The sequence below is a fragment of the Pyxicephalus adspersus genome, chromosome 3 (assembly GCF_032062135.1).
Source record: "Pyxicephalus adspersus chromosome 3, UCB_Pads_2.0, whole genome shotgun sequence".
NCBI classification, from domain to species: Eukaryota; Metazoa; Chordata; class Amphibia; order Anura; family Pyxicephalidae; genus Pyxicephalus; species Pyxicephalus adspersus.
In genome coordinates, this window is record NC_092860.1 from 134,077,117 (window position 1) to 134,099,671 (window position 22,555).

The following is a 22,555-nucleotide window of genomic DNA, read 5'->3' on the forward strand; positions in this document are numbered from 1 at the left end:
ACACTTTGTATGCCACATACCATGCATTAGAAGCTCCTACAGCGTTCATATTCCAATTTATTACCAGGGGGATGGACTACCAGTGTCATCAAGCCCTCTCCCCCCTATCCATCTGCCCACCCCCTGTCCACCACCCTCCCATTTTATCTATTAGCTGCCTAGAATGTCACTCATGCCAGCGTGATGTGTCGGGGGTAGCTTGATGGTCTGAATGTTCATGTGAGGTATGTGAAGAGCATTGCCTGTTCGGATCTCCCTACAGGTGCCAGGAAAATCTGCAGTTCTTAGACACAGGCACTAATGAGGATGGATTAAAACTAAAATAATATTTTATAGAAAAGTTAGCATTAAAAAAAAAATATGTAGAGGATAGAGAAAGGGAGCTAAGGAATTAAAGCTAAGGTTGAAGGATTCTGGAGTTTACCTTTAAAGAGGATGTTAGTTGGGATTTGGGGAACGTGTGTTGCACCTGATCAGGTACTTCCTATAACAACTCACAGCCAATTAGAACAGTGCCTATCATATACAATAGTAACTGGCTGAATATCAGGATGCTAATGTATTTTATAGGCAGCATTCCCATTAACTGATGGTTATAAGCAGCTGATGGAAAGACAGGTAAAAATTCTAGTTGCAACTGGCCATTAAAAAAAAATGTCATTTCAAAAAGTAACTTTACATCCTATTTCACATACGTGCCCTTCGGACAAATCGGATTACTTTTTTCCTTTTTTTTGGGGTGAAGTGGTGGAAGGCGAACAATATGAGAAAACATTGTCTTTGCTGAGATAACCATACATGTGCATGGACATTATTCTAGTAATCCATAGCTTGCGCTTTGCATATCCTAATTTTACCTTACACCTACATTTATATACAGTACATACCCACAACTATGTGTTTTTTTAATTGTAAAGGTATATCCTTCCTGTATTAAAAAAGAAAAAGAAATATAAGTCACGGGGTGTAAATAAGGCTGTTTGGAAGTAGAAATGATCCTCTGTCTATTAGCAATAATCCATTGTAATACCATCTTTATCCGAATTCCCCCCTATTATCGGGGTGGAGTGCATTCAATTGTTGTGTGATATCTTCCAAAGGAGGGGGGGATGGGGTGCTTGCATACCTACAGTTATTATGAGTATTCTGTCACTTTTAGACTCATTTTTTATAGAAAATGTGGGTTTCTGGAACCTTTGATTTGCATATACAGCTTTCAATATAGCTGTAGGTGCATTATGTCAAATCCATTTTTTTTAGGAACCCCCATAACTAATTTTGTACTGTGACAATAACTTCAAAACAGAGTTCCCCTGCACCTACATTTTCAACTTTTTGAAAAAAGTACCAGCAGACTAGTTGTCAATAAAGCAGGTTAACCAACTCATTAAGTCTTTACACACTTAAAGTAAGCACCATCATGCCATGCTCTGTGTATAGCAACCACTGCTCTAATTCTGACTTAAAAATACCTGCATCACTCCCTGCACAGCCCAAACCGGAATGTAGCAGAGTTTTACATTGAGGCGGTTTCTTCAAAGAGAAAGAGTTCCTTGCTTCCTCATTAGAGCATTCACAGATTCAGCTTAAATATTTTTTACATATCATTTTAAGAAAAGAAAAACAAATAAGACACAAAAAATGTTACAAAAAGGTTTTGAAAACAAATATGGCTCCAAGACTCTCCAGGACTGCCCCGACTCTCTGGAATGGTCCCACTATTCGGCTTGCTCCTACTTTCTGTCTATTTAAAAGAGCACCCAAAACCCATCTTTTCAAACTTGCCTACCTGTGTTCTTCTGTCTTTTAAAACCCTCACTACTTTCCACCACTACATATCTCCCATCCTAGTATGTCCTGCTCCTCTTAGATTGTAAGCTCTTCTGGGCAGGGTCCTCTTCTCCTCCTGTGTCACTGCCTGAATCTGTCATTTGCAACCTATATTTAATGTACCACGCTGTGTAATATGTTGCAGCTATATAAATACTGTATAATAATAATAATAGACATAAAAAAACACAAATCTAATTGCAGTAAATGCCAGCTAGAGATTGTATTGTTTTGAGTCAGGTTATTCTGACAGAGCTAATATTACAGAGCTGCTGTTTTATCGCACAAATTTATTGTTCTAAAATGAATCACTCAATGACTTCTACACTGTAATAAATATATTTTACTCTCTTATTAGAAAGTTTTGTACCAAAAGCAGACGTGTCCTCATCCAGACGTCTTATCGACATCAGAGGATTGTCGCTGAATAATAATTTCATTATAATTTACAGTGACAGATGAATGAATGGGTGCTGTACACAGAGCACCCTTCTGTTCTTTGGGAGGAGGAGTGGCACCCCACTTCTGCTGTGGTGTGGAATGATGAATGACAATGGTGTAGTTGTGTATTCATTTTGGTTCAATCCTACAATCTTAAGTTATGAAGGAAGTGTGTAATATGAATGATTGACATATATTCTTTGGTTATAAATCTTCTCATCATATTTTCCACCCTCTATTTGTCATTTTGGTGACTTAGTTATACGTATGATAAAGAGACCCTGTTGCTATACCTTGCATTTTACCAAACATCTTCTCAGAAGGTGATATATGCATTTAATGATTTTTATAAATAGTATTTGTATGTGAAAAACTTTTCTTGTATTCAAACCTTCCTTGATATCCAATAAATTGTCAGCTTAAGTGACAATCTATAGCAGCCTCAACGTCTTTACCATGGGGAGGCCCTTGAAATAATTTTCAGGTCTTCAGGGAACCCCTTCTATCATTACTATATCCACAGGTCACAGTTTATTAGCATGGTGGTCAGTGTGAAGAATGCCCCTAACATTGCTGGCCTTTGAGAAGAATGTCACCATTACAGATAGCCAAAATGATCATTGGTGTCCCGTAAACTGCCGTTAAAGTCACAAACTGATCAATGTTCAAGGAACCCCTAGCAAACTTTGGAGGAACCCTGGGTGAGAAACACTGATCTATACAATTCCCTTTTACTGCTCCCGCAGTTGTAGGGAGTGGAGGGGTAGAGGTGCTAGGCCAATAATTAGACATGCCCAGAAGAGGCGAGGGCTATCACAGGACTGAGTTATGCTAGGAAATCGACTCTTACTGGAGTGGTCAAATTTCCTAACAAGTTTAAAGGTGCACTGCAAGTAAATAAAACATTATTGATGCAAAGGAAGATGTTTGATCTTTTATTTTTTTAGTTGATGTCAGAATCTTTAAAATTTTCGAGAATGTGAAAAAACGTATATGCATGCTTGTTAAATACCAAACTATTGAGTTTGAAACCTCTTGTATTGCTGCATGTGTACCTGTTGTAGAATGTTGGGGCAGGAAATGATGAGGAATCTCGTCTCTACTTTCGCCCAATATATACGGTTGGCTGTACGTTGGCTTTAAAGGGCAGAATGTATTCTGTATGTGACACATTTCCTTTAGCAATCAGCAGGTTGTACTACTGGCTCATATTTGCTGTATTCTGGTAAAGACAAGTTTTATGACCATATAAATATGTATATTGATCATTCTGTGTCATTATTGTTTCATTTACATTTCCTTTTTCCATAGAAATATGATAATTATGTACCTTATAATTGATGATAATTAGTATGTTAGAACATACATGTTTGTACGAGCCGGCTGTGGGAATATTCTCTGGGTTCTTGAATTTCTCAGACATACTGTACTCTGTCTACCATAAAATAACAGAGCATGGCGGGAAAGATAGGAATATTTACATTAATAGTCATTTGATTGCATAGTTACTCAGTACACAGTGGAATCTGTAGGCGTGTTTGCAGGCGCAGTGTAAATACAGACTCACTCCCTCGGGTTTCATTAACAACGGCTGGATAGCATGTGATGGCCATACAACAGGATCTGCCTAAGGGAGAAATTTCAGCACCTTCCCTCTGGACAGCAGGACTGAACATCAAGAAAAATGTAGCTGCAAACACCTGAGATAACAAAGCTGACACGCCAGGATAAAAAATGCCCCCTATTTTCACTTAAGTCCAATAAGATTTCAAAATTGCAGTCACGTGTCTAAAATAAAGATTCTTAGGTTTCTATATATAAAACAGGGAATCTAGTATTCCCCCAAACATTCACTGGGGGGAATCTTCCAGGTCTATATGTTTGAGTGGCAGTAAGTGATCCCCACCAGGGAATGTTTGAGGGAATGCCAGATTCCCTGTTTTTTATATAGAGCCCTTAATGTAATTTAAGTTGGTTTCTATTTTGGGTAGAGCAGCGGTTAAAATCCAAATGTTTTGCTAACCTTATGTCATTAGGGAGATTTCCCTTCACTTCCTATTCTGTGAATTTAATTGGAAGTGAGAGAATATCTTTCTAATTTGGGGGGAAATTCCTTGTTACTTAATATAGGAAAAAGAGTCATCATTGAAAGAATTCTCTTGTATGTCCTGGTGAAACTCAAAAATGAAGATTTCTCAAGGATTTCCCAAAATCACATGATTTTTACCCATCCTGATGATCAGGATGATGAGTAACTAAAGAAGATATGTCCAGTCTGTATGTGACCCTTGGGGCAGGAGTAGAGATGGTGGAGGGCCTGTTTTAAAGTGTCCAATCACAATTTAGCTTAACTTTGTAGACAGAAGTGTTAAACCCCATACCAGTGTTTTTTTTGTTGAGCCTACACCATAGTAGGGAAATTTCCCTTCACCTACTCTCCTAAATACACAACAGGAAATCAAAAGAAATTTCTCCTAAACATATTTTGCCAGGGTTCAACGTACTCAAATTGTGAAAGAGTGGTTCAGTGAACACGCGACATGATTTTCACACAAGGATTGGCCACCAGAGAGTCCAAGGCTTAACCTGATTGAGAATCTGTTGGATGTGCTTGAGAAGACTTTACACAGTCTGATTCTCCCATCATTAATACAAGATCTTGGCAAAAACTTTAAATTAACTCTGCAAATATATGTTATTTTAATAAATTCTACCATTGTGGGAAAAGGCAAGCTTCTCATCTCCTAGAAAGGAACACCCCCCAGCTATTAGAGTAATGCGTGAGTACAATACTCTTTTACATTAATAGATTGTAAGTTACTTTATTGATAATATTTGTCTTGTGTCATGTTTGGGAGAGCTCTTACATAGGGTCTTAGAGGATACACTTTCATTAGTGAAGATGGGTGATCCAGCAAATTTGGAATGAATTTCATTAAAGTCTATTTGCTAGCAAATGTTTTGAATCCTTGACCATATCCATTCCAGGTTTGCTGGATCACCCAGAGCTTCACTGATGAAAGTGTATTCTCTCCAGCCTTGGGAACTTTAAAACATCAGGCCCATTATCTCCTTAGGCTTGGGGGAATAAAGGAGCATTGTGGACCTAAAATGCCAGCACTGGTGTGGAACATGAATGCAAACACACAGCTTCCGGAGCAATAATCTTGCATCAATGATCAGATACAGTCATAAAAACTAATAAAAAAAAAGTTTTACCTACTATGTTCTAAGGAAATTATTTCTTATGTTCAGATGTTTTATTATACCTGTAGCTCTCCCTTTACATTGTGAGAAGAGACCGAATGTAATGAAAGTTTTCAAACAGGACTAATCCTGATATTGGGTGGAGCTGGTGATTTTTGATGCATCTTTTCTACTAACTTTAGATGTTAGAAAAAAATGTTCTTCTAGTCATGCAGACAAGCTAATGACAATTTAAATAAATGCCACAGGGAACTGCAAATAAGTGTAGACAGACCCGCGGGCCGTTGTTCAAGCGCTTCTCGTGATGCAAAGTATTCTGTAAAGGCTACAGGCATAACCAAACAAGAATAGTGTTGTTTAACCAAACCTGTTATGAAAAGGTGCAGATTGAGCTAATAGTATGGAAATCGTATTATATGACAAATCTTTTGTTATGGTAGCATTTACTTTGGAGGTCATTTTCATGCTTGTTGTATTTTTGCTGCATAGATATTGTCGAAGAGTTCATATTCTTGTTGATCAAATAATTATCGTGGTGTTCACCAATTTTCAGAAGGTTCAGGTTGCTTTTGTGAGCTAAAATTGTCATCAGATGATACAGCGCTGTAAAAATTGGCCAGTGGCAGGATGGTTTTAATCAATTAACAGTAAATACACAGATAAACATAAAGTAAAAACAACACACATAATAAAAATTATTACTTTAATGCACTATGCTGGCTTCAAGGTTTGCAAGGCTAAAACATAGGAAGACATTGGGCCTGATTTGTCAACGCTCTCCCAGATCTGACAAAGACTATGAAAGTAGAACCTGGGTAATACAGCAAACCTGGAATTGACTTCTTTCAAAAAATCATTTGTTATTATTTGGCAAATGTTTTTAGTCCTGGATCAGATCCGCTCCAGTTTTGCTGGATCTCTCTCTTAAAAAAATCAAGCCCAACTATAATGCAGAAACACTTCCCAACATCATACTTGTAGGTCTCATGTTTTGAGGCTGTAATGATTTTGTATTGTGTATAATTAAATTAGGCAAATTCCTTAACTTAGAATAGCTTGTGAAAGTTTGCAAAAGATTTATTTTTTCTTTAACAATGTCAACAAAAAAGTTAGATAAAAAACGTTGCATTTTCTGCCATCTAGTGGACATATTGCAGAATGCAGCAGACTACATGTTAGCTGCAGTGGGCATTTGTTTGCTTTGCTGGTACACTGTCCCTCTATTTCAATCCCTGTTGGTGTCACTAAATTACCAAAGCTACATAAATTCTAATATAGCATAATATAGCAAGTGATAACCCATCCTTACTTTTTTCAAAAGTATTGTTTCTCTATTGATTGGAAATAAGGGGAGTAAAACTTAATTTATGATTTAAAAATAGTTCATTTAAATTGTCAATTGTTTGATAAGGGGTCCTCAGACAAATGAGACTGTACAAAGTATACGGCAGACTGCATTCTCATTGGCTATTGGTTGTTAGGGGAGGTATTGGAGGGAGATATTTGGTAAGGTAACGGTGGCAAATGGCAAACATGGAACTCAAGTTACAGAAACCTCAAACATCTTCCTGACCCGCCACTCTTCTGACATAAAAGAACATAGAACTACCATAAACTTATGCTTACATCCAATCTTCACTGCCAGTATAGGAAAATGGTAAATATCTATCTATGAGCTCTCATTGTGCCGGCGCAACCAGCGGTGTAGATGGATGGATAATTTTTATCTTGAACTTTTATGGTGAACCTTTTATGGTGGTAAGTTACCGGGGTACAGGGCTGAAATTGGGGGGACAAGGGGTATTTCTGTATCAAGCCCCAATCAAAAGAGCCTGACTTTTGCAATGCTGGAACGTTTATACATGGGGCAGGGAGGACCAGGAAGTTTACCTAGTATGGGGCCCAGAAATGTCTGATGGCAGTCCTGCTTAGGTACTTTGTCAGATGATACAGCTCTGTAAAAATTGGCAGTGGTTTTAATTGATTAACAGTAAAGTGCCCCTTTTCTGCGAAAATGTCGCTGAATTGATTTATGTGAGCCAAAGAAAGGTGGGTAAGGGTATATATCATCAAAAGTTCACTTGTGTTTTAAACTTTGACAGAGGTTCTTTTCTCTATTCTCTATATTAATATAAAAAAAGTTAAAGCTGGAGATTTACTATAAAACTACATTTACTCTAGCACACATATGTATGCATGCTAGGAACTCTGATCGGGTCATATTCTGTATCCTGTAACAAATATCCCAAATATTTTATATAGTTTCTCATTGCTGAAAGAGAAATATCTTGAATGATGCTTTATATTATGGTCTACTGCATTGGTTGCAGGCATGATGATCAGGGTTCTCCACACACTGCAGAGCTTGTACCGGCCTGTTGGCAAAAATATAACACAATAGATTATAGATCACAGATTGGAATTATAATTATCAATTGTAAGTGTGTTGTCTACAAACAAATTACCCTGTCTGTCTTTTGAATAGTTTAATTTAATAATACAAGCTTGTGGTTCTCAGTAGCCATAGAATGACATATTTAAATTATCAGCTAATGTACTGCTAGGGAAAATAGGAAAAAAAGGAAAAGAAAAAAAGAGAAGAAAAAATCAGCTGCCTAATGTAATTATTACTTTATTCTTTCCCTGCTGTCTTTAGGATAAAAATGGCTTTGATAAGCAGAAGAAATGTTACAACAATTAGGTGATGATTGGGCTCCATTGGCATCCATTACTGCTTATAATCATTCAGAAGGCTCTGTGTATATCAAAGATAACTATTGTGTCTTTTCATAACAGGATTTTATATAAATAAATAATAATAGGTTAACTGAAATCTTGTTTCATTATAATAAAATATCAAAATTAAAAGTCTTTGGCATTAATTTATAAATATATTGTATTATTGTATGTGATTCACCCCACTTTTACCCAAAATTTAGACTTTGCATTCAAAAAGAAACATGTATAAGTCATGAGTAAAAGCCAAAGTGAAATATAACAAATGTGTAAATTTTGGGTGAAAACATTTTTAAACAGATGCCTGTACAAGACTCTAGGGGTGGGTCATGGGTGGCAGATACATTCCTCCCCCTGCTTTAGGCCGAGGAAATTTTGTTTAGTGAACAATAGTTGCTGTTTGATTAGCTTTCTGCAGGGCCCAGACTCCAAGATAAAAGGGAAGGATCTGGTTGGGCCTTCTTTTCCCACCTCAGTACAGGCCATGTTTTTAGAATGGTCTGATGGGTATGTCTGGAGCAGGGGAGTAGTCATGAAAATAAAGAAAGGGGGTACGTTACTATTCATGGTGTGCCTGCCCCACTACACCCATGCTTATGTGTCACAATAAACTTCCCCCAGAGTGACGTCATTATACCAGAACCGGGCCACTCTGAGCCTGCGATGCGTTGTGTTCTCTTGGTATGAAGCAGTTGGGAGCAGGGAGTAAGTCCAGAAGTAAGAAGTGAAGCTGGAAGTATCACTGTGCAGTGTCATGTTTTAGGAGGAAAGACTCTAAAACTGCAAAATGCACATTCTTCCTACTTTAAAACTAAACTGTAGACAGATAGTAAAAGATTACAATTACAATTAATTACGCACTTAATATAATATATATATTTTAAATCTAGTATATGCACCAGTAACTGTCATATTATATTATTTGCTTTCCAAAATCCCCTGCACAACAGACTGAGAGGGGTAACATTGTGTGTGCCAATATGTGCCAATATGGCCTTGATATAATAAAGCTGATTTAAGAGGGGACAAAGTGACAACCTCATCAGTTAAGTGATTCTCATTGCTATTCAATCAGCAGGCCAGAGGTATACCATAAACCCAGTTATATTGCTTAACTTATTTTGAGATTCTTAATACATAGGTTGAGGTGAGACAAAGTCCAAGCTGTATTGTTTAACTGGATTTGTAATTCCTATACAATTAGAAGAATTGGGTGAGCCAAAGTATAAACTGTATTGCTTAAATTCAGTGGAAACAAGGACTGGCAGCAAGTCAGTTACTTGGCGGCTATGCTGCCTGCAGAGAAGTCAGCATCACAAGAATAACTAAAAAGAATTACAAAATTATCTGGCAGGTAAGTCAACTCACATAATTGTATTACAAGTGTATAATAAACGTGTGTTTGAATTAGAATTCAAAGCTATAGAAATGTACTCACTTATAGTTGTCAATGCAGGAATAATTCAGGTTGTGCTCTTCAATGTACTGTTGAAGCTCCAGTAATGACTCACTGTTGCACGAATTTCTAAAATATTGAGAACGGGAAAAATTGTTTGTTGAATAATTGAGCTAATAAAGTCTGGATTAAGTTACTTTAAGGACTAACCTGCACTCATCTCTAATTGTTCTGACTGTCAAAGACTGGCACAGAGATTTTGGACATGGGGTTGCAGAGCTGGACTGGCAAACTGCCTTTGATGTAACGCATAGTCAGTAAGTCAGTTTGTGGCAGGAGAAAAATTACAGGATCCTATGCCAATGGTACAGGGATCCAGTTACTCTACATCAGATCCCTTTTCCCTCTGTACCCAGAACCCAGTGGAGGTGTGACAGAGAAGAGGGCACATAGCTACACACAGTCTGGTGGACTTGTCCAGTTCTGCATCCTTACTGGCAAGAGATCTTTTCTGTATGTTAAGATTCATATTCTGTACCTATCCCTCCCCTGACATTGAGTTATTATCGATAGTCATCCCAAGATCCCAAGTTCCCCAACCACCCATAAAAAATCATTGTACTACCACTTGTTTGCGGTGGCACACTGACTTAACATGCTTTTCTGGAAATAGTTATTGCCCCCTTCCTTGGCAAATTGGTTAGCTAGGGTCAATGATAATATGAGAATGGAGAAGATAAGAGCATTTGATAACATTCGTAAGGAAAATTGGTCATGTTGGTTGCATTTCACTACCTCAATCTCTTTGAGAAAAAGGCTTGGAGCCCACCCAAATCTGGTTTTGCCATAGTAAGCCAGATAACGGTGCATGGTTGCTGTACCCACTTTCCTAATCCAAAAAAAGCCCCATACCCAACTCTATTCCTCTCAATTGTTATCTGTATGTCTAACTCCCCCTTGATTCTCCCTTGCCCCATTGCACAAATGTCCTAAATTTCTAAAGGCCTATGGATGATTGTTTTTGCTGGAAAGGGGTACCATATATACTATTAGATTACACTTGGCAGGGATTTCATGCCTTTGAAGCACCCCCAGATTTAGCTGGTTAAGGCTCATGATGGGCAACAATCAATAGTCAGGTTATTTGCTCCTTTCTGATTGCTGTTTTCACTGGAAATTACAACATTTGAAGCATTGTTAGCAGTTGTGGAAAGGAGGGAAAGTTTACTGCTGCACAAGGGCCACGGACATTCCACACAGGAGGCCCCTATAGGACAAGTCAGTTCCTTGAGGGGCCCCAAGTCAGTTCTGCACAGGGATTCACTTTTGGTAATATCCACCACTGATTGGTAGCAACTATAGAGCTAAGCAGAAATAATTTTCCAAGCAAACCATTTTGATTTGATGTTAGCTGGTTCAGATGCCTGGGGGTCAGTTGTCATTTGACTGCCAACTCATGACTAGTCTATGTATGGCTAGTCTATGGCCAGCTTTGGTACAAATCCAAGCTTTATATGTGCATAAACAGTAAATTATTAATATTACACAGTATTTATATAGCGCTGACATATTACTCAGCACTGTACAACGTCAATAGTGATGTCACTAGCTGTCCCTCAAAGGAGCTCACAATCTAATGTACCTACCATAGTTATTTGTCATTTATACACTCTAAGGACAATTTTGGGAAGCTAATTAACCTAACTGCATGTTTTTGGTATGTAGGAGGAAAACCCACACAAACACAGGGAGAACCTGCAAACTCCATGCAGATAGAGTCCATGCAGATAGAGTCCTGGCCTAGATTAGAACCTGGGACCCAGCACTTCAAAGGCCAGAGTGCTAACCTGAGTGCTGCTTAAAACATTATCATATTTTTCTTTTTATTACAACTGATAAATTCTGCTACCGGGCTGTTTTACAATAAAATATGAAACAATGCATTGTTAGTACATCTTACTTACTTGTCTTGACCATGAATGTCATCAATGACCCAAAGCCTCACTTCAGATACTTTATCTGGGTTCATTCTGGGTATTTCCACTGTCCTTAGAATACTAGAAAAATAATAAAGGAAAATGTTTTATCAATTTCAATTTCAAGAGTGAAAAGCTAAGAGTTTCCCCATTATTTCCACCGTTTTTAATATTTTTGTTTGTACACACAATCATTTTTTAACAACAATTTTTGTTTAACTTAAGCTTATTGTAAGCGTTGGTTTTGGATAGGGAAAAACCGAGCTAAGGCCCTACTGCCATCACTTTCTCCCGGGCCCCAATTGACAGAATGGGAGGGTGTGCAGTGACCTGGAATGATGTGTATTTAGGCCCCTTCACTTCATATTTCTTCAGGGCTCCATTTTGTCTAAAACCAGCCAAGTGGAGGTAAAAAAACTTTTCTATTATTGTAATGATTCAAAGTCACCCAAGGAGCTCAGGCTCAGACATACACTCCTGCATGTGCATTATTTCACAAAAACAGCCAGTTCAACAATAAGGTGAGATTAAATTTTCTTTCTTTCCATGTATTTATCTATGGTATCTCCTTCACCCATATATTTATTTGTGCAGTCAAGTTGTTTTAAATAGTAAACGCTAACAAAACCAGTTTCCTTGTTAATCAGACAATTGGTATAATAGGATGTACGTCAAGTCACATAAACCAGTTACTATATGTCAGATATACAGAGGTTGTTTGCTTGGGAAAGTGCCAATATTGGCAATTTTTTTTGGACAGCTAATTCCAGTTCTTTAAACCATGACCTGGAAAATAAATGCAGAATTAAGAAATGAAAGTATTGTGATATTATTATTATAATGGTTTTTCTAAGTAACTGAAAATATGTGCAGAATACTAAAGAAAGAGTTCAGCACAACAACCAGGCAGCTGGTATTTGCAGTGGTAAGCAATGGCAGGACTTATTTTTCTCTAATAAGAGAAGAAATAAAAGGAAGAGGGGTAAAAATGGTATGATTTTTAGCTTTCTAGTGACATTTTATAAAATATTTACTTTTTAAATATATTTTGTGATGCAGTTTTAAATGATAGAGTTTTTTAGGCATACCCCCAGTTAATGCAAGAAGAGTTGAATTACATCTGTAGGGAGCATAGGGCTGTGGGGCTTCATCTATTTTTGTATGATTTAAAACTAACTACAGCATGGTAGGGTGAAAAGAGAACCATACAGACAAGCTGCAGGTTTAGTTTTGCAAGGATCTGTTGGAGCCACATGAAGTTGTAATTTCTCTAAAATTGGAAGAACTTTTGATATTGGGACAATTCATCTATAAACACTGCCTCCTCTTTGAAGACTGACTTGATCCAAATTCATGGTAAATGTTTCCTTTTAAAGGCTTTCCACAATTCAGTGTTAAAGTGGATGCAAAACATGCAAGGTCAGCTTATCTTATGAGGGCCTCCTTCTCCTCCATCTTGACCAGCTGTAGAAAAATATATAAATGAAAAAACATATTGTCATACTTACCTTTCTCCTTGCTTCTACACTGCTTGTAGTAATATCACCATCAGTCCGAGTAGATCCAAGGTAATGGGACCTACTTTGCACAATCAGGCAACATCAGTTTGGTTGCATCTACTTGTAAGACGAGGACTACTTCCTAGGACATCACCCTTGCCTAGGCACTGCAAGTGGGGGCTGGGAGAAAGGTACACTAATGATTCACCCATGCTCATTTTGGTAGTTAGAAAGAAATGTTTTCTTCTGCTTTTTATCCCTTATTAGTATTACTAGACTACACTCTACTTAATGAACTGTGCATAACTTGTAAAGAAGCAAGTAATAGGTCATTGTATGTAGAACATTTTTTCCAATATTTAATGTATTAAGACAGATTGTATTTCAATTTACATAACTTCCCTCCCCATACATCTACATACACCCACATGCACTTTACTGCTATACTGTGCCTTTACCATGCTTATAACTACTACAGACCAATACAATACAGACAATATACATAATAGCAAAACTTGGTTCCAGCCTTTTGTTACAGGCATAAATGATGAGTATTTTCCAAAGAAGAAAAGACAAAGTAGCTCATCACCTCTCTTTTCTGGCGATGGCACCATCTGCAGAACCATTCAGCATCACATTTACTATTCCACAAGATGTTTGAGCAAACTACAGGAAAAACAAGACAAATAAGAATAATCCAGGTTATTAAAAATAGAGCTTTATTTTGTTCTCCCGAGCTTTCATTTCTTTTTTTTTAGCTGTCCTTGTACATATTAGTATATAATAAATTTAGGTGGGACTGAAGCCATTGTGTAGTTTTATTGAACTATTGAACTAATATTATGCATACTGCAAGTAGTATCATGCAAATGTATTTAGTTGTCACTGTTTAATATCTTCATAGTGTTCAAACTATCTCCTTCTAGACTAAATTGACACATCGGAAAGATAGGATTGATTTAGTCAAATTTCATTGGATAAATCATGCATGTTCAAAAATTAATTTCAAGTTTATTTGGAAAAGTAATTTCAGGCAAATATTTCTGTAAAGATATGATGTTTTCCTCAAAAGAATTGTTATCTCCTAACAATTGTTATTATGCATAAGGTCATTGTTAATCTTTGTTCCAATAAAGTATTAGTTGCTATTATTGCCATTTCTTTCTCCTTTAATGCAGTACTTTTAGGTATATCTATTTTATTCTCACCTGTATTTTGTGCATGAACAAGTTTAAAAATGACAGTAGCAGAAGATACACACAATAATGTTTTACCAGCTATAGTTTCTTTCTGAAGTTTGCAAAATATACCTTCACATACAAATATATATATATCATGGAAGCAGTTTTTTAGTAGTTTAACTACAATGTATACACGCACTCATTTCACATACCATAGCAGAGGCTATCTTCCAGAAAGACAATAGAGAATTGTTGCTGCATTCATTCCATGCAGGGCAGGAATTATAGTTCATTCCTGAAATAAATGATATATATTCATAAGCAGCAAGTAATTACTGTATTCGTGTACCAAGTAGACAGATATAGCACTGTGCTTTTTACACGGCTCCATGACGTTTGGTGATCTTTACTATGGGGTATAAAAATTCTACTTCTATGCTCTGGCCTACAGTTCTGGTAGGGAAAGTCTGCTCTGCTAGAGACTTTTAGTGTTAAAAAAATACAGAATGCAGAGCAAGGACTAAATAAAAACTATGACTTCTAAAACTGATCAAACCTCATAGATAACTTTCTAATAAAAAGAAAATTGTTTTTAGATGTGGCTAAAAATCTAGATATAATTTAGACATTACCAACACTACGAAAACATGGAGTATGTGAAAGGAAGATGAATTATTATTTAATGAAGCCAAAGAAAATAATTCTGCCAGGAATAACGCTAGGAATTATCAAGTGATGCTCCGAAGGCCCCAGGTGGCATGCAGCAGTGCCAATGGCAAACAAACATAGATAGAAACACATGAATAAAACCACTGGAGGGGATCTCCTGATGCACTTATATATCCCATATATCCCAATGTCTGCATAGTCACAATGACAAGGTATGAAAAGTGCGCCCACACCTTGCTGGGTGCAGCAAACTCTGTCTGACTTTCAGATTGATGACTTTGGGCTTTCATTTTTCAGAATGAGATTTAGACTTTCAGACATTCTTTGCTTTTATTTTTAGCTTAGTGGCACAGAAGTAAATTAGTTCAACATCAGGTATACAGAAAATATTAGCTGTTTAATAAATCAATATCTTCCCTTCAAGACAATTTCTTCCCATACCAGTTCTGTCAATGGGTCTGATGTATTAAAGCTCTCCTAAGCCTGGAGAGGATACACTTCCACCAGTGAAGCTGGGTGATCCAGCAAACCTGGAATGGATTTCTTAAAAGTAATTTGCTATTTGTTAGCAAATGTTTTCAATCCTATACTAGGTCCATTCCAGGTTTGCTGGATCACCCAGCTTCACTAATAAAAGCGTATCCTCTCCAGCCTTGGAGAGCTTTAATTAATCAGACCCAATGCAGGTGACACTGCCAAATTACATTTGTTGAATGTCAAAGCTGTCAGATCCCATGGAATATTTGGTAGTCACACTATAGTTAAAGCTGATTTGGGACTCTCCTTGGAGTTTTATTAAATCTCACTTGTTTTGGATGGAAATAGTGGAATGTATTATCACAGTGGAATGGATTTTCTCTCTGGGAACATGTTTCTTCCAGTGTTGCCACACAACCTCTTGTATCAATGATAAAGAAAGGCCCACAGCAAAAAAAGAGCAGGGCCTTCATGACAGGGGTGTAAGGGGCTGCCTAGCCAAGGATGAAAGGGGGGGTGGGGGTGGAGTAAGTGCACAGATATAGGGGGGGCTGTGTCGAAAGTTGTCTCAGGAAAAATAGGTTTTTTACAGGAAACAAATTAGCGCCCACCTCCCTGGACTCTAGACGAGTTAGTATATTGGCAGTTGGGGTCTGGGGGAAGGTAAGTGCCCTGTGGTAATTCGGTGGTGAAAGGGCATCTCGGGTGGTGGAGTGTCCCTTTAAGTTGGTTTGGGTGGGCCCCTGAGGCAGGGTTGGGCCTGGGGCCATAACGGTGGTTATGGTGGGTTGCAGCTATTGTAACTGGAGGCGGGCTTTACCTTCCAAGACCTGCAACCCGAATAAATAACTAATGGAAGTAGACTAAAAGGATAGTCTAAAGTTTAGGGGGTGTTAATATTTTGAAATGTTGGGAGTTATTAAAAAGGTTAATAATCACAGTTATTTATAGTTATTTATAGCTATTTACAGTTTTAAGGTTATTATTATTGTTATGTATGTTATTTATGGTATTTATGGTTAATTAATATTATTTATGGTTATTTTGTATTTATGGTCATTTATGCAAATGTAATGTTAAATTATTTGTTGTGTATAAATAAACGGCTGCTTGCCAGCCACTTTTAAGTCCAAAAAGGTGTTGTGTTTTGATTCAGGGGAAGGGGGTAAGAATGGGGGAGATTACTACCGTGTTTCCCTGATATTAAGACATCCCCATTAAATAAGCCACCCCCGATTTTTGAAAAAATAATTAAAATAAGACACTCACCCGTGAATAAGACATCCCCCGATATTTGATCCTGTGTGTGTCTCCTTGATGCTGGCTGCAGCACGTGTCTGCTCCTGGCTGCAGTGCAGAGTGAAACTGAAAGTAACAAGCCGGCATTCTGCACCAGGAAGCAAGCTGCTGATCCCTGCCCTAACGGAGATCCCTGCCCTAACGGAGATCCCTACACTTAATTACCGGTAAGTGATCAGAAGGGGACAATCATTGCATAGAGTGATCAGAAGGGGACAATCAATGGCATAGAGTGATCAGAAGGGGACAATCATTGCATAGAGATCAGAAGGGGACAGTCATTGCATAGAGTGATCAGAAGGGGACAATCATTGCATAGAGTGATCAGAAGGGGACAGTCATTGCATAGAGTGATCAGAAGGGGACAGTCATTGCACAGAGTGATCAGAAGGGGACAATCATTGCATGGAGTGATCAGAAGGGGACAATCAATGGAATAGAGTGATCAAAGGGGAATATGAACGGCACATGAGTGATCAGAAGGGGACAATCAATGGAACATGAGTGATCATGAGTGACTTTCAACAATAAATGTGTACTGTAGTCTTCTTCATGGAAAAATAAAACATCCCTTGAAAATAAGACCTATGGCATATTTTGGCATTTCAAAAAATATAAGACAGTGCCTTATAATCGGGGAAACAGGGTAAGTAAAGGTAGATTAAGAAATGATTCAAGTATAGAGAGAGGGGTAATTATCGGTGGAGGAAGGAGTGAATGAAGGGGGGGAAGAAGAACGGAGCGGGGGCATGGGATCCGCACTACCCTAGTCATGTGTTTCTGCTAGTGTCACTGTGAGACTGGTAGTATCTCTGTGGACATGTTTCTGTCAATGTAGAACTTATTCTTCCACTGCAGATGTGTTCCATACGATGTAAGAATGGTACCAATCCTTTTTTTTTCCCCCTCCAGAGTTCTTTAGTTAGAATAGGCAATTTAATATAAAAATGAAATGGCTATATTACACACAAACACAATGAAAGGAAATGCCAGCATCATACCATAAAGCTCTGCCTGTAAGAGAAAAATGTAGCGTCTTATTCACTGGATTGTTTCATTCGGCTGATGACAATATAAGATCAGTTACAGGAAAAACAAAATAAAGCTTCAATCCAAAGAGCAGAAAGCTTTCAGGGGCCTTTTATCTGTATACTGAAACAGCATACTCTGCAACTTTTATTTGTGCTTTACAACCCTACAATGAACTTCTTTGTAAACACTGGTAACCTTTTACATATTTTCTATACAATCCTATTTCTTTTGATATATTTTGAGGGTCAGCCCATCCAAGAGTGACAGATGGAGAATTGGAGAGACAGCCACTGGACATTCCAGGATTTGGGTGCCTCCATTCTTGAAATCTATGAAGTTATACCTCTGCTACTGTTACTTTCCCCATAACATAGCCTATATTTTAGCATGAATTAAAAAATTAAAAACAATCTATTGTTTCATTCACTAAAAGTTTACCTGGTGTAACTGGCTTCCCACACCATGTAAGTCCATTAAATAGGAAGCCCAGGAATGTGTCCTCCAGGGTCATAAAATCTTCAGTGGCTTTTGTGTAGCGATGAACAAGTTGATTTGTTCTACTCCACAGAAGAGACTTGAATAAAACATAACATATTTATTTAACATTGGAAGACTCATACATTGCATAATTCCATGTTTGTAATGACTGGACTAAAGTGGTTTCAGGTGCTCGTGTATTCTGTGCTAAGTAGGGAGCTTTTTTGGGGAAGCCATGGGAATACTAGATTATTAAGTTTGTTAGCCATAGCTCCCTTCTGTCCCTAATTTACAGAGACTGGCCTATTTTTGGAACTAGTTGCCTCTGTGCCTATTTATCATTCTTCTAGATCAGCGGTCGCCAACCGGTGGTCTGCAGCTCTGACCGGTGCACCCCCTAGTGGGGTCAGGAGAGGGACCCCACTGGGGGAGGCAGCAGCCAGAGTCATGGACCATGTCCTCTGTATGGATCGCAGGCTTAGGGCGGAAGGCGGGTTGTGTCTCTAGACTCGATAGGAGAATGGGCAGATTCTGGCATCGTAAAGACAGTCTGGGGGAATTTTCTTCCCCTTTGAGTGACACACGGCTCCCCATGCATTTGCAGTCTGGAGTCCATGAAATTAGTGGTATGTGACATCCAAAAGGTTGGTGACCACTGGTCCAGGTCTCCAGAAGAATGTCTTACAGCGTTTTCAATTTTCGGATTAGGACATTATAAAGCAAAATGTATTAATGAAAATTAGGAGCGTGCACTTTGTTTGTACACTTTGTTTCTTAAAATGAGGTTTATGTTGGTATATTGTGTCTTTCTCTTAATTACACTGTAACAGATCATCTAGGTAAGATTTTAGACACCTGTGGACCCTAAAAGGAGCAGCAGGGATTTAGGTCCCTTCATTTCTCACAACACTTTATTTCCTGCTGCTAATAAACCTGTCAAAATTTTAATAACTTAATCTGCTGTGTGTTTTGCTAAGTTGTTGGGCTTTGCAATATTGTACAGAGCCTAATAATAAGGGTGGAGTCAGCATTGTCTTTTTTTTTTTATTTATTTTTTTAAAGAAAATTGTCTAAACATGCCAAACATGGTCAGTAACTATGTACTGGGATGCAATGGTCAAAAAGCTTAGTATTAGTTTTCAGATGTATCTGTTTTAACAAAGAGATACAAGAGATCTACAAGAGATTTAAGATGCGTACACACGTCAGATTTTTCTCGCCCGATAATCGGCATCGGCCAGATACGGGCGAGAATCTGGCGTGTGTACAGTCGGCGTTGTTCATCGTCCGTGGATCCGTTATGGCGGATCCACGAACGATGAACGACGACCGATCCTAATGCAAGGGAAGGGGGAGAGCGCGCAGCAGGGTGACGCTCCGTCGCTCTCCTCCTCCCCTCTCCATAGAGCAGAACGGTGCTGTATGTACAGCACCGTTCATGCATCGGGTAGTTCTTTGTCGTTGGAAAGGATCGTGAAAGATCCTTTTCAACGACAAAAATTGCACGTGTGTACGCAGCGTAACTCTCCCAAACTTACGTGAATTTAAAAGATGATTGAAATATATAAATATTTACCTTATCACATGGTATTGTCTGTGCAGCCACTTCACCTAATTTTTTGTAATCTTCCTCAGTGATATTACATGGGTCTTTCCTAAATACGGCTTCTGTTAATTCTTGCCATATTCTACTGCAGTCCTTCATCCTTAGGGAGGAGACATAAATAGATGATTTTATGATTCTGCATATAGAATAAATGTATAATCTATCATCATATGAGCAATTCATAAACAAATAATTATCTTTTAACCTAAATTAGGGAACTCACTTTCCCTAAGGATCCAGGTTTGCTGGATCACCCAAGTTCACTGATGAAAGTATATCCTCTCCAGCCTTGTAGACCTTTTATAAATCAGGTTCATTGCTGGACACCAAATTTAGAATATATATATATATATATATATATATATATATATCAATGGTTCTAACCCCTTAGTCACCTTGCTTACCCACCTACTAGGCAGTTAAGTATCGACTTCCACCCCTTTCTCCTTTATTCTGAACTTTATTTTGTGCCTTCAAGTGTAGAGTATGGAAGATGGCAGCCTGATACCAGTTATTGAGCAACTGCTAGAGGCTGTTTTTTAAGTTTAATTTTCCATTTTGGAATGCATATTCACCTTTTTTGGAGGCTACATTGCAATACTGACACTCTAGCATGTGTTGCTTTATTATTGGAAAACAAGATTTTAATTTAAATAATTAATGGTCATATGAACATAGATAATCTGTGTGTAGTTAGATCGCTGATGAATCTTAAGTATCTTATTGAGGTATTGCCCCCTTGCTTGGCTTGTTTTCTTTATTGGAAATAAATATTTAATTATTACCAAATAACTAACATCAAATATTGTCAAGGCAGGGCTAATAGGTAAATTGGGGCTATAATGTAAATGCAATCTCTTTCAAGGGGTTAAATCAGTGTTTTTCAACCTTTTTAATATTGGGGAACCCTTGAAAATTTTAGGTCCTAGGGAACCCCTGCTATAATACCTATATGCACAACCCACAGCATTTTAGTGTTGTGATCATTGGGAATGTCTCCTACATTATCATCCTTACAAATGGTCAAAAAGATCATCAGTGTCAGTTAAACTGACCTGGAAGGCACAAATATCTCATGGCTCAAGGAACCCCTGGCAACCTCTGGAGGAACCCTTAGGTTCCATAAAATCCTGGTTGAGAAACTTTGGTTTAAAGAGTACTCATCAAATGCACACAAATAATGTAGCTGTTCTGCTAACTTTATTATTACAGTTTCAATTCACTAGATCCTTACACCTTTAAATGGAAAGCATCTTTGACCTTATTTGTACACGTCTATTGCTTACTGTTGCATTACCAATTTCAACACAATAAAAAGTTTTATAGTGAGCAACAGTGACATTCCATCCTATTAATTTTACCAAAACATCTATTGCAGTTTTTGATGCCCTGCCCTGCCCAAAAACGAAAAAACTTGAACAGCTAATAATGATACCAATTCAATAAAATTATAAAGAAATCAGATGAACTCACCCAATGGCTGGATACAAAGACATGTAGTGGTAGCATCGTCCTATAATAATGCTTTTCAGATTTGCTGTGGTTCCTGGTCCTTTGTATTTTTTCTTTGGTACTTTTATAAAACTCCCTGCCTCAGCATCAGCGAGACAGGATGTCATTATTATAACTGCAAGGACAAGTATGCTCCTTGTCCATAGACGTCTGCTCATCCTTCCTTGTCTATTAGTCTTTTAATTAGGGTTCAGTGTCTTGGGTGTGCTATACACTCCTGTATGAACAGCCAGACACGCTAGAAACAGACTGCTGGTGAATTTATATTCTGTTTAGTCATCCCTCCTACTCACACAGCTTATACAGACAGGTCTTTTGTGAAATTTTGAAAGGGCAGACTCTCCCAGCATGTCAAAAAGTTTCTAAATGAGAAAAAAATGTGAAACATCCAACAAACTTTATTTACCCCGTGTTTACGATTTAACTGGTTCAGGACCAGAGCATTACTTAAATACTTAAAACCTTTTTCTGAAAGCAAAGAACTTGTACTTTGTTGTTTAATATTTGAGAAACCTATATATTTAGTTATGCCCCATCCATTTTTCCAGAGTAAAATATGTTAAGTGTTGAGAATGTGTTGAGAAGATAATAGATTTATCAAGCTTTGAAAGTGTGTGCACCAGAAAAGTGTTATACACAATATTGTTCATAGGAACACTTGAAAAACTTTACAGCACATCATGGTGATGTTACCCCAAATAATGGCCCTAGAACTAATATTCTCCATCTACAGTAAGTAGTAATGGCAATAGTTGTTCTGAATATGACCTATTAATTTAGATAGAAATAATTCTAAGTCAAGTTCATTTGCAATGTTGTAAGTCATTACTAAACTCTAAACATTGTTCGAGTAGTATATGATTGTTTTATATTTTTTCACCTAAAGAAAAGAAATAACATCAGTTGGGTTTACTGTCTGATAGGCTGTCTCCTCTGGTATCTTATATCTATTTTACTCTGGGGATCTCCTTGCCATTGTAACTAGCACTGTTTTTTGGTGTCCATGCCTAATTCTTGGTTTTCCTTCCGCTCTACTACGATTAATATTAAATAGGCGATATAGAAAATGCAACATGCCTGAATTGACTGCAAATGTGAGAATCCAACACTAACATAATCATAGACTTTTATTGGAGTATCCCCAGCCTATGATGGATTCTTTATAAAGTACACTTTTCTTTTATTTTGTCAATTTGCAAAATGTATTCTTGGTGATG

The 22,555-nt window shown here is 37.7% G+C and overlaps 1 protein-coding gene across 1 annotated transcript; it reads right to left on the reverse strand.

Annotated features, from left to right (window-relative positions):
• Window positions 1–6,167: 6,167 nt before the first annotated feature.
• Window positions 6,168–21,792, reverse strand: LOC140327174 (ADP-ribosyl cyclase/cyclic ADP-ribose hydrolase 1-like). Its single transcript, XM_072406419.1, has 8 exons — window positions 21,300–21,792; window positions 19,797–19,926; window positions 18,182–18,317; window positions 14,479–14,561; window positions 13,675–13,751; window positions 11,575–11,667; window positions 9,653–9,739; window positions 6,168–7,853 (listed from the first exon to the last, which is right to left on the reverse strand). Exons 1-8 carry the CDS (start codon window positions 21,494–21,496, stop codon window positions 7,784–7,786), a joined length of 873 nt encoding a protein of 290 aa, XP_072262520.1. The 5' UTR covers window positions 21,497–21,792; the 3' UTR covers window positions 6,168–7,783.
• Between the last annotated feature and the right edge of the window lie 763 nt (window positions 21,793–22,555).

Excerpts from the sequence above, each read along its gene's own strand:
- LOC140327174 (XM_072406419.1), bottom strand. The coding sequence starts at position 21,496 with ATGAGCAGACGTCTATGGACAAGGAGCATACTTGTCCTTGCAGTTATA. Across the intron at positions 18,318-19,796 it reads AGACAATACCATGTGATAAG|TCTCTTCTGTGGAGTAGAAC; the intron begins GTAAATATTTAT and ends GTTTTATTCAAG. Across the intron at positions 7,854-9,652 it reads TCCTGCATTGACAACTATAA|GCCGGTACAAGCTCTGCAGT; the intron begins GTGAGTACATTT and ends TTTTGCCAACAG.